General features: G+C 42.7%; 1 protein-coding gene across 1 annotated transcript in view; it reads left to right on the plus strand.

Moving 5' to 3' along the window:
• The window catches only part of LOC100541243 (gamma-aminobutyric acid receptor subunit rho-1), a 36,755-nt gene that overhangs the window by 18,852 nt on the left and 5,410 nt on the right, over window positions 1–12,493 (plus strand). The window contains exons 5-9 of the mRNA XM_031552533.1: window positions 14–81; window positions 2,534–2,757; window positions 5,104–5,186; window positions 6,354–6,494; window positions 6,876–7,028. Coding sequence (XP_031408393.1) covers window positions 14–81; window positions 2,534–2,757; window positions 5,104–5,186; window positions 6,354–6,494; window positions 6,876–7,028 — 669 coding nt within the window. The remainder of the gene's footprint in view (window positions 1–13; window positions 82–2,533; window positions 2,758–5,103; window positions 5,187–6,353; window positions 6,495–6,875; window positions 7,029–12,493) is intronic.

A 12,493-nucleotide genomic window follows, 5' to 3' on the forward strand; every position in this document is an offset into this window, starting at 1 on the left:
TTTTTTTTCCTAGGTCCTGCAATTCCTGTAGGGGTGGATGTCCAAGTTGAAAGTCTGGACAGCATTTCTGAGGTGGATATGGTAAGTGTCACAGAAAGGCTGAGGCTGGACTGGACTGTTGGAAACCACCTAGTCCTAAACCTGCTGAGAGCAGAGTGAGCTAGAGGAGGTTGCTTGGGGCTCTGGCTTTTGGATTTGAATTCCTCCTTGGATGGAGACTCCAGTCTCCCGGGCAGTTTGTTTGAAGTGAATCTGCTGGTAATTACTTCTACTGACCTCATCTTTTCATCCCTCTAAATGTCTTGAAGCAAAAGGAATGAAAGTTAATCTGACATTTTCTTTTCTCTAAAACAAAATGATAAAACACTGCCAAAAGTGCCCCAAAGGATTTGGGTTTTTACATTTTCTTAAGGAGTGATAGCACGTAAAAGCTCCGAGGAGACCAATTACTGTGTTAGGCTTAGGGTGCTCTGATATATTGCCGATAAGATTTCACTTTGGCCATGCTCTGAAGTGATCAGGGGAGAGGTTGGTCCCAGCCAGAATCTGTCCTGACAGCTACCCTCGTGAGAGCATTCTTGTCATGTGGCAGCAACAGCATGAGAATAGAAATACCCAACATTTCAATGTCCCCTCACTTCAGAGGAAGGCTTAACCCTTTCAGTGAGTTTCCCATCTCACTGGGAAGTGTATAGTCATAAGAAGGCAAGAGTTTTCAGAGGGCAGAAGTTTCTTCTGAACCCACTTTTGGCTCAGTACCTGTTGTGTCACCCCTTCTGTGTGGTGTAAGGCTTTGTGAGTCCACCCTGAACCTTAATGTTGGTGCTAAAGTAGTATTTCAGGAGCACACAGGACTGGTGCTGGCACTCTGCACAGGCTGATTTCATTACTGAGTCTCTGACCTTCTTATGCTACCATATAATTGGTAAGATGGAAACAGTTTTCAGATGATGTTTAAGCGGTCTGGATTCTGGTGGAGGGGCTTTCATCATCACAAAACACTGCTGAAAGTAAGGCATGATCTCTGCAGGAGATTTTCCATGGGAATATTTTACATGCAGGCGTGACACAACAACAGTCCACGCCAAAGAGCAGGAGCACAGAAGGAGAATGGGAGATAACCCTGTAAACAACTTGCCCTGTTAAAGCATTTCCAGGGTCTCTAAGCAGCTATGCTTTACCTTTGGAAGAAAAAAAATCACACCCCATTTACAAAATATTTTTAAAACTGTTCTGCTGCTCCAGCAAATGCATTGAACAGCTCTGAAGCTTTCACAGAAAGCTCAGACATCTCTGTACTCATAAGAGCACCCACGTTACCTCCTCCTTGGTTAACTGAGGAGCACAGTTGTATGGCAGCACAATTGGTGTTAGGCAGCTGCTTTGGGTGCACGTCAGCTGTTCCAGTGCCTCACTACCCTCATGATAAATAACCTCTTCCTAATATTTAATCTAAATCCACTCTCTTAGTTTAAAGCCTCTAACCCTTGTCCTATACCATGCTCACTGATATCTACCTGGACATCGAGTTGTTGACCATAACTCTTTGAGTGCCATCATCAGCCAATTCTTTACCCACTGAAGTTGTCCATCTGTCAAATCCATGTCTCTTCAGTGTACAGATAAGGTTCTTGTGTGGGGCACTGTCAAATGCCTTGCACAAGTACAGGTGTTAGACAAACTTCCCTTAGATTAGGGGCAATGTATTATGGTACACTCTAAGATACCACGCTTATAAAAACTTGTGCATGCATTTTTTCATGAGATACACGATCAATTTATTTGAAATAAGTAAAAAGACAAACCCAAGCAGATGCCCTACTGGGATCAGACTCAAAATATGATAGAGTGAAAAGGGTATGATCATGCCTTAGATCTAGAATGTGCAGTATGTGGGCAGAATCATAGAATCATAGAATAGTTCAGGTTGGAAAAGACCTTAAAGATCATCAAGACCAACCACACCCTAACCATACTACCCTAACTCTAACACCCTCTGCTCATGTCCCTGAGCACCACATCCAGACTGTTTTTAAACACATCCAGGAATGGTGACTGAGCCACCTCCCTGGGGAGCCTCAGGGTAAAATAAAACATTTCAGTCAAATACTGAGTCAAAAACATCTCATTTGCTATGCTGGAAGAAGAACTCTCTCTGCAGCACTTCTCTAGCTGTCCAGAATAAGAAAATTACTATAGCAGCTGCTGGAGCAGTTGTTCTCAACTCCAGAAATGCAGCATTGTAGGGATGGGGGGTTGAATTGTTGGTAGTGCTCACTGCTAACAGCTGCCTCTGTGTCCTTTTGGTCCCTGGAGTGAATCACAGACACCAAAATGAAAATGTTTCAGAGGTAAATTTGCCTCTGGATGAATGGTGTCTGATTTCTGAACACATTAACTCATGTTGCCTGCATCTTAGAGAGTGGATGTGCCCTCATGAACAGTGCTTTGTAAGGTGCAGTTTGTATCAGAGAGGAGAAATCATTGCTATGCTGATAAGGCATAGGTTGTGACCCAAAACTTTTTGTTGCAGGACTTCACCATGACACTTTATCTAAGGCACTACTGGAAAGATGAGAGATTGTCCTTCCCCAGCACCAACAACCAAAGCATGACATTTGACGGCAGGCTTGTGAAGAAGATCTGGGTCCCTGACATGTTCTTTGTCCACTCCAAGCGTTCCTTCATCCATGACACCACCACTGACAATGTCATGCTGCGGGTCCAGCCAGATGGGAAGGTACTTTATAGCCTCAGGTAAAAGTGCATTTGGTCAGTGTGAGCCATTAGTGGTATGAGAGAGAAAGCAGTTTAATTGATTCCTGTATTTCATTTCCACATGACTTCACATTAAAAAAATTAAAAATGTGAATGCATTGACTAGCCATTGACATCATGAGAGCCTCTTGGCTCTTCCTTTCTCTTTATAAAAATGCTCTTATGTCCAGGGAGAACAGCTGGGAGAGCATTGGGTAAGTGGAGCGAGAAGTAGGACTGAAGCTTAATTCCTAGGAAGTTTGTGTCCCCTCCCTTCCCTTCCCCTCTTTTCCATAGCAGTGATCTCAAGTTTCAAACATAAATCAGATGCCTCACCAAGGAGTCGAACATTACTGACATGAGACTGAAGATTATTAAAGCAAGATTTTTCTTCTTCCTAACTGCTGTTTTCATGTGTGGAGATGCTAATTCAGGAGCATCTGTCACTCTCCAGAACAAACTAAAATCAGTGCTGCTTCTTCATGCCTGCAGCTCCATTCAGTTACAAAACAAGTGTTGCCAAATGACCCATAAAAACCTATGAGAGAGGAAATTGCTGTACAATATTCTGACGCAAGAATGTCAACATCAGCTCCATGGCAATGAAATAGCAAAACATGTGATAAATAAGCCAAACAGCAGATAGATAACAATGTATTCTGAAGGACTAAAAGAAGGAAAATCTGATTGTAGGAGGTCAGTAGCACCAAGAAGCATAGATTTAACTTTAACTAATGATAAGGCTGCAGAACGTGTTTCTTGGGATGATTGTGGAGGTCTTTGAGGGCACATTAATAACCTCCAGAGTGGCAGAGATAGGGCTGAGCTCTACTCCTCAGCCGGACAAAGTATTTTTCCTTTTACAAAAGGAAACAGTACAAAAAATGTAAGGCATAAAGTCCTTTGTGGTATCTGTTTGACAGGAATTTTCTTGTTTCTCTGATATTTTTATACTATTTGTTGGGATTCACAGTCTGGATAGTGCTAATCGTATCATTACTAAAGTATTTTGCTTCTTCCAGTGCATTAAACAGGGTTCAGGTGTTCATGTCTTTGGAAAGTTTGCTCAGATCCTTAGCACAATACCAAAATGACAATAAAATGACATAAAACTCAACTCCAGCTACATGCTGCACATTATCTGCACTGCAAGTGTTTTGGCTATTTAACAATGAGGGGGAAAGAATATCAAACTGCACACGTGCTGCCATATACAAGCTTATGTTTAACAGGCTACTTTCAACTGGCCTTCATGAAATGGTAGTGAATATCTCGAATAGCAAGGTGACAGTGCTTCATTATTTTATTTATTGGTGACTGCGGGCCGAAGTACTTTATGGTTGGAAGAGAAATATGAATACTTAAAAAAAAGATGTCTTTGCTAACTGAGAGCCTTTTCTGAATGCCTTTGCTTGTCCATTTTATTTTTTTTCCTTGGTGTCTGCCTTTTTAAAACTCTTACCAGACATCTTCTCTTTTCTTGGAAAGCACTGTAGACCTCACTGGCACCTAAGCAGTAAATCTGAGCCAAGCAGCTTCACTCTAAGATAAAATCCAGATAGGGAAGCAACATGAACCCAGACATGCATAAGGAGTACTAACATAAGAGGCTGCATCTTGATTTTATCATTATGTGACAGTTGTCTGTCGAGCTTTAATCCTGTTATTATTCATTCATTCTTTCCCCATTGCAATTTATGTTTTTATATTCATTCACTTCCCTAGAGTTCAAACTAGTGGGGTGAAGACTTACAGATGCTTCCAGTGCAAACACAGATTGCTGCTATTAAAAATGACATAATCAGACTACAGCAAAACTGGGGTTTTTGATATATGAGGGGGAGTGTTTCAGTGGTCTTGGATGTGCTCCAGCTCCAGCCCTGACTGGAGGCACTGCCTGAGCCCTCTGCTGGCTGACACCCATGGGCGATCACTGGGCTTTCACTGAGCAGATGGAAGTCATGGTGCATGGAGAAAACTGCCCGCATCCTGCATGGCACTGGGCTTTGACAAACCTAAATTACTCTATTTGGCAAAGTAGCTGTTGAAGGCACAGATCTGACACCAAAAGGGAAAAAGTGTCCTCTCTCTGTCCTTCCCCATTTACTTCTCCAGTATTTGTGTTGTTTGGTAGCAATTTATTATGGTCAAACTCTCTAGCCACCTGTTTAACGCTGGTTTGCTGTGAAGAAAAAATAGCTCTAACTTCACTGGAATGCCTTTAGCTAAATGGAAGGTGTTTATTTCCAGTGACCAAGTAGTCACTCAGAATCATCATGCAACTTTACTGTTTTTCAATCACACACAAAGCTGAGTTTTTAATGAGGTGGTTTTTATTGTTCCTAGAGTTACAGTGACAGCAATGTGCAACATGGATTTTAGTCGCTTTCCCCTGGACACACAGACGTGCTCCCTGGAGATTGAAAGCTGTAAGTAAGCAGAGCCACAGGGAAGCTGAGTACTGCACCCTGTGGGGACCTGAATGGTGTTTAATTATATCCACCAGCAACTGCTACATTCATGAGGGCTCCAACTATAACCAGAGAACTTCAGCACTGAGAAAAATTCTCTGCTTGTAATTTTTCTCTAGAATTAGATGGTGTGTACAACAAGGCAGTGTTTGCCTTGTTTGCCTTGCCAGCTGTGAGTGCTGTTTTGCCAGTGTCCCCAAAATCCAGCTGGGCAGCTCTGCTGCAATCCCATCCCCAGAAGGCACTGGGTTACTTGCCTGCAGGTTGCAGGTGTGCAGCAGCACCCACTTCCCCACGTACCTTCCTGCACCACAGCTCTTAATGCAGAATCAAATGGCTCTGTGCCTTTCCCATGCACGTCTGCTCATCTGTGGTTTAGGAACCACAATGGAGCCGCCAACCCAATCACCTTCCCTTGGTGTTTCTTACATCTGTGAGCGACAAATCCAGCTTATACAGAACTGCTTCGTCCCAGGTGTGGTTCGCATAAAATTGTCCTGCATTTTGTACAACTACATTTCAAACTCCTAGCTTTTTAAGAGTTGTTTCTTCTCCTTCTTAAGTCCGAAATACACAATTATAATCTTAGTTATATTTGAATAAAGTTATTACAGAATTTTTTTCCTCTCTGTCTGGGAAGGGCTATTAATAAAACTCATCTGAAAGGATCAACATTACTATATTTCCATATGCATTAAAAAACCAAGACCTGTAATGTTCATATATGCATTACAGACAGAAGGTTTGCTCAAGATTTTGTCCTCCTGCACGCCTCAGACCACTGATAATAGCTTGTTCCTCCTGTTACCCTCTTTCCTCTCCTTTCCTTCGCTTCTGATTTTAGAAAGGGACAATTTCTGATGTGGTGAGTAACCTGATATGCCGATTATATGTGTGAAATGATGGTAAGAGAAACAAAAATGTCTACAAAATGCATCAGGACTGAGCACTGTGATGAAGAGCCTCTCCATTCTTTGCTGCAGCCATACCCAACAATGCTGCAGATTCCAGTCAAATGGTGTCACTGTCCCTTTCAGCTGGAAGCTCATAGGTAGCCTTGAAAGAGTGCTTAGGCTATAGTAGCTGGCTCACTGCACTGCACTGAGGCTTGCTCTGCTTCCCTAGATGCTTACACAGAAGATGACCTCATGCTCTACTGGAAGAATGGAAATGATTCCCTAAAAACGGATGAGAGGATATCGCTGTCCCAGTTCCTGATACAGGAGTTCCACACTACCACAAAACTTGCCTTTTATAGCAGCACAGGTGGGTACTAGAATCCCTAGCAGAGGCCAGGGAAAAGGGCTGCAGACTTATATCCTTGGCCATTCCATCTTTAGACTTCCATCATTAGATAAGATAGTCTGGAAAGACAATACCTCTTTAAGAGCACACCAAACTTTAATGTGAATTACAATCCCTGAATGTACAGCTTGTATTATCTTCTCTGGAAGATGTGATCCTGAGAGGTGTTGTGAGTATGATAGTTGGTTCAGTAAGGAGTCTCTTCTGTAAACTGCAACGATCTGCGATTATTACTTCTTTTCCTAAAAGCAAATATGGTGCTATTCCCACTGATATAACACCTTATCTGAAAGTAGTTTGGTGGTGGTGTGATTTCTCTTTTTCCTTCTCCCTGTTCCACAGGATGGTACAATCGTCTCTACATTAACTTCACCTTACGTCGACACATCTTCTTCTTCTTGCTCCAAACCTACTTTCCTGCCACTCTCATGGTTATGCTGTCCTGGGTGTCCTTCTGGATTGACCGTCGAGCAGTTCCTGCCAGAGTCCCTTTAGGTAAAAACAATCTTGTAGTCAGCACACTTGAGGGGCAATTGTATGCAATGATGGCTTTGACCATCAAGACAAAATCACCTGTGCTATGCACTGCCTCTGCTTTGTCCCTACATTGCCTGGTGGCACAGAAATCAGCTGTGACACACACTCCCCCTGTGCTGAGGTCTGACTCTCATACCATCTCTTCATTTGCACTGCAGTGCCAAGTGAATTGCCTGTCCTGTTCTGACAAGTGCTAGTTGTATATGGTGCAAATCAGGGAACAAATGTCAAGCTCTGCTTCTATTGCAGCTAACAGATACACTGGACATAGAGAGATGAAGTGCCAGTATCCTTCAAAGACTTCAGTGAGTAAGAAGGTGAAAAACATTACATAACATCTGTGACAACATTACGGTTTATTGAGCTTTTCTAGAAGAGAGAGTGTGGAGGTAAAACAGTAAGCCAAGCTTACTTGTTCAACTTGTTAAATTAGATTACAGAGTAGTGTGAGGGATACAACTTCCCCCTCTGAAACACGTTTCAGACAGATGAAGCCATATGGCAGAGAAATCACGATGGGAGCACAATTATGTTGTTGACATAAATATTCTGAAGAAGATTATTTGCCCTTTGCAAAATGCCATTTGTATATTTGCAAACTTGAAGCCCAAGTTTGCTTCCATTTGTTCCAGGGAACACATCTCAGAGTTTCATTTATTGTTAAAATTACGTTCATAGTTGGAGAGGAAATATTAATAACATATATGGCAACGGGCCACATGTCTGCTTAGAATCACCATCCGTTGTCAGGAATCATAATTCAGAGGGAACTAAAAGTTTTGTGCTGTGGCTTTTTGAGACAAAGGCACTGAGTTTAGAAGAACTTTTCTGAATGCTCCTGTGAATTCAGTCCTTTATGCTTATTCATCATATAAACATAGAAACATAAAATTGTGGAACCATATAATCATAGAATAGTTTGGATTGGAAGGGATCTTAAATATAACTTAGCTCCACACCTTCACCTTTCTGAGCAGGGCTGCCACCCACCAGATCAGTCTGCCCAGGGTCCCATTCAACCTGATCTTGAACCCTTCCAGGGATGGTGCATCCACAGCTTCTCCGGGCAACTTGTTCTTGTGCTTCATTTCCCCAGAGAGGAATTATTACACTCAAAGAGTTTCATTCTAATATCTAATCTGAATATACCCTCTTTTAGTTTAAAACTCCTCCCTCTTGGTCTATCACTATCAGACCATGAAAAAGGCCATCCCAATCTTTCCATGAGGCCCCCTCTAGGTACTGGAAGGCCATTTTAAGGTCTCCTTGGAGCTCTCTCTTCTCCAGGCTGAACAATCCCAACTCTCTCAGCCTCTCTTCACAAGAGAGGAGCTCCTGTCTTCTGATCATCCTTCTGGCCTTTCTCTGGACTCACTCTAACAGCTCCATGTCCTTCCAGTGTTGAAGGCTCCAAAGCTGAACACATTACTCCAGATGGAGTCTCATGAGAGTGTAGTATAGAGAATCCCTCCCTTGATGTGCTTGCTGCAATTCTTTTGATGCAGCCCAGTATACCGTTGGCTTTCTGGGTTGCCAACACACTGTCATGAATAGATTTTTGTGTAGGTTTGATTTATTAGCAATTTAGGATTTATTAATATTTTTATATAAATCACAAGTTAGATTGTATTTCCTTGACATCACTTTATCCGTACTTTATCATCAGCCAGTTTAAAACCATCATTCAACAGAAATTGCTACAATTGAAAGTGTGACTTGGTTAAAGATTCAAGAACAGCGTGGGTGATGTGAGGCTTACTGCAGGGTAGTGGGAGCTTCTAAACTCAGTTGCACACCCAAAGATTTCCCCCTTGGAGAACTACTCACCCTTCTTTCTCACTGTTTTTTGTCAGTGAATGAGCTTCAATCCGGGAGGGGTCTGTCCTAAGAGGTATCCCAGCTCAGAGGGACATTAAGGATCACAGTCCAGTGTGACCCTGGAGAGCTCAAGGGGCTCTTTGCTTACGACCTATGTTTACAGGTCCACAAGATGACTGTATTCATTCAGTGACATTCCATTCTGGACACAAGGCAGCTGAGGTAATTCTGGAACATTCCACCAGCCGAACAATTCCAATCCTTCCCAGACCATCCAGATCTGGTACCTTATAGACTGGACTACAATCCAGGCAGCAGGTATTGCGGGTGGCTGATCATTCCATCTCCCTGCTCTTGTAACGAAGACAGGAGCACGGTGCTGCCTTATCCTGAGATCATAGGGTGGCAGGGGGCTGCACCAACACAATCCACCCCATGGCTGAAGTCGGTCATTCTCTCCTGAGAGTGGTGGTGTGGTCATCTCTTTATGCTAATCACCTGGCATAGGACATGCTCAGGAATGTTGAACAAGTTAGTTTGATTGTAGAGATATTAACATGCATCAGTGGTTCAGCTCATTTAAGAGAGAACAATCCATCGTGGTCACTTACAGTCCAAGTTCAGAAATTAGTGGAGATAGAATTTTCTTATCCTTTATAGTAGAAGCGGATGTTGTTGTACTAAACTTAGTAATGCACAATGATAACTTCCCACTATGGTGAGTCCAGAGGCAAGCTAAAACAAAAAAAAAAAAAAAAAAACAGAAGAGTTTAAGTTTGATTTAGACTTCACTCCCATATTCCCATTATACTCAACACAGGCATAGGTTCATAGCCACTCCCAGGCTGTCTGATCACAGGTTAGGAAAAGTAACATTGCTAATGTCTGGAACAACACGAACACCACACTTTTGTCATCCTGAGGAGTATTGGAAGGGAAAATAAAGACTTGTTCTAGTGGGGAGATTCCGAAATGGTTACCTACCCCATTAAAAAGTAATAAAATCTATTGTGTACTACCTGTACATTTTGACTACTATCAGCAACTTCTCATTCCTGGCTGCAATGGTGTTGATTATTTTCTTGACTTATTTGATCGACTACCCAAATGAAAGGTAAAAGGACTTTTGTCTATACAGAGTATCACTGTTCTCTCTTTAAAAGCAGTTGAATTGGTTGCACCACTGCTGCTGCTATCCTCACCCTTTGAGGGGCTGTTCCTCCAGTTACTGTGTAATATTATGTTGGTGCAATTTCACATCTTTTGGGAGTGAAACTGTTCAAAATTCAGCATGTACAGCACACATGGTTGTGAGGGAAAGAGATAGTTTGCTATTTTTCCAAATCTAATGATTGAAAAAACTCCACCCTGTGTCGCTACAGAAATTGAGTGCTGTGGAATGCTAATAATTCTGAATTAGAGAGTACAGGGGCTGTGAGAAACACATGCACTGTAACCTTCCTGTTCTTACCAGGGTCAGAGATTGATATTTGAGCTGAAGGACCTGGTGCCAAGGTTGGCAGTTTAAAACATTGAAATCAGAAATATTTTTCATGGAAGTTTACAATTGCAAGCAAATAGTCAACATGTGCTTCTTGTCTGGAAGCAATAAATTGGCCATGGCAGCCTGGCAAATAACGTGCGCTCCATTCAAACCACTAATTTTAACTCTTTGCCATCCAGATCTCATGCTCAGCTTCTTGGCATCTGGTTGTTTTCCTGTTAACATTTGTTCTGCTGTGTTTATTAAAAAGACTTCACCAATTTTTCTTGAGGAACAGTTGGAATTAATATATATGCATGCACCCATACACATACATATATAGACACATGTGGAAATAGACTACTATTACTTACTTATGGATAAGCTTTTGCTCCAGCAGGGAGGCCCTATACATTCTATGCACAAATCACTGCTCTATCAGCGCTCTGGGAATGCCTAGGGTTAATTCTGTTTTCCATAACTCATTTCTCTGTTATTGAAGTTTTGTTTGCAGAGCTTTAGATTTATTTCCCTTTAACTTAGTTTCTATTCCATGTTTCATGGGTCTCAGTTTATAGCCTCCTCTCCAGGGCTTCAGGACTGACATGTCATCCCAGCCCATTTCACAGCTGTAGTTATCAATACCGTATATTAATTCTGCTCATGCAGGAAATTGTCTGAGAGCACTATGAGCATTACTGTCTTGTTTTTTGTTACATTCTGTGTCACTTCTGATTTTATTCTGATTTGCAATTAGGTAGAATTTTAGAACTCCTCTCATCTGTCATTTTAACATTGTGAAAATTACTGTAGCAAGCAATATCCTCGCAGTACTCAGTAGTGTGGAGTAAATCATCTTGAGAGTGAGATCACACAACATGTTCAGGACAACCAGAGGATCAGGCTCAGCCAGCACAGGTTCCTGAAGGGCAGATCCTACTTGACCAATATCATCTCCTACAACCATGTGATCCACCTGGTGGTTGAGGGAAAGGCTGTGGATGTAACCTACCTAGACTTTAACAAAACCTTTGACTTTGTCTCCCACAGCATTCTCCTACAGAAGTTGGCAGCCCATGGGCTGGACAGGTACACTCTTTGCTGGGTAAAGAACTGGCAGGAAAGCCATGCCCAGAGAATGGTGGTGAATGGAGTTAAGTCCAGCTGGTGATCAGACATGAGTGGTGATCTCGAGGAGTTGGTAGCAGGGCCTGTCCTATTTAATATGTTTATCCTGTATGAGGGCATTAAGTGTATCCTCAGTAAGTTTTCAGGTGACACCAAGCTGGGAGGAAGCATCAATCTGCCTGAGAGAAGGAAGGTTTTTCAGAGGGCTCTGGACGGGCTGGGCTGAGGCCAATTGTATGAGCTTTAACGAGGCCAAATGCTGGGTCCTCACTTTCATCTCAGCAACCCTATCCATCAACATAGAGCAGAATGGCTGGAAAGTTGCGTGGAAGAAAAGAATCTGGGTGTGTTAGTTTACAGTTGGCTGAACAGGAACCACCAGGTGGCCAGGAAAGCCAACAGCACTCTGGCAATGTATCAGAAATAGTGCAGCCAGCAGGAGCAGGGTGATTGTCCTTCTGTACTTGGCATTGCTGGGACACCATCTTGAGTACTGTGTTCAGTTTTGGGCCCCTCACTACAAGAAAGACATTGAGATATAGGACAGTTTGCAGATATTTCCTTGTTGCTTCCTAAAGCATCTGTGTTCCCTGCCTCTTCTTTGTCAGACAGAAAGAAGTACATCTCTTTGTCCTTCTGAAATACGTCATTTCAACTTTCAAGGGAATCATTAACACACCATAATTAGCCCCTGTGATAGGAGGAGCCTGGATAACACTAAACTATGGGGGCTCATGCCCTTCCTAGTAGGTTCATAGCGCTTACCTGCAGGGTAATGCATGGGAGCACTGCCCTTTTGGGCCACATTAGTCCCTGAGAGGAAGACGCACACCAAGCATGGGAGCTGACTGGTGACTTCCCATGAAGCAGAACTTTCTGAGGCAGATGGAACACACAAGCCTTGGGGAACCTGATGGAAGCAGCAGCTGGAGGAGCTGAACTACAAGCTGTGATATTTGTGCTTTCCACAGGACCGTCCTCCACCTGGCAATAT

This window comes from Meleagris gallopavo, chromosome 2 (genome assembly GCF_000146605.3).
Source record: "Meleagris gallopavo isolate NT-WF06-2002-E0010 breed Aviagen turkey brand Nicholas breeding stock chromosome 2, Turkey_5.1, whole genome shotgun sequence".
Classification (NCBI taxonomy): domain Eukaryota; kingdom Metazoa; phylum Chordata; class Aves; order Galliformes; family Phasianidae; genus Meleagris; species Meleagris gallopavo.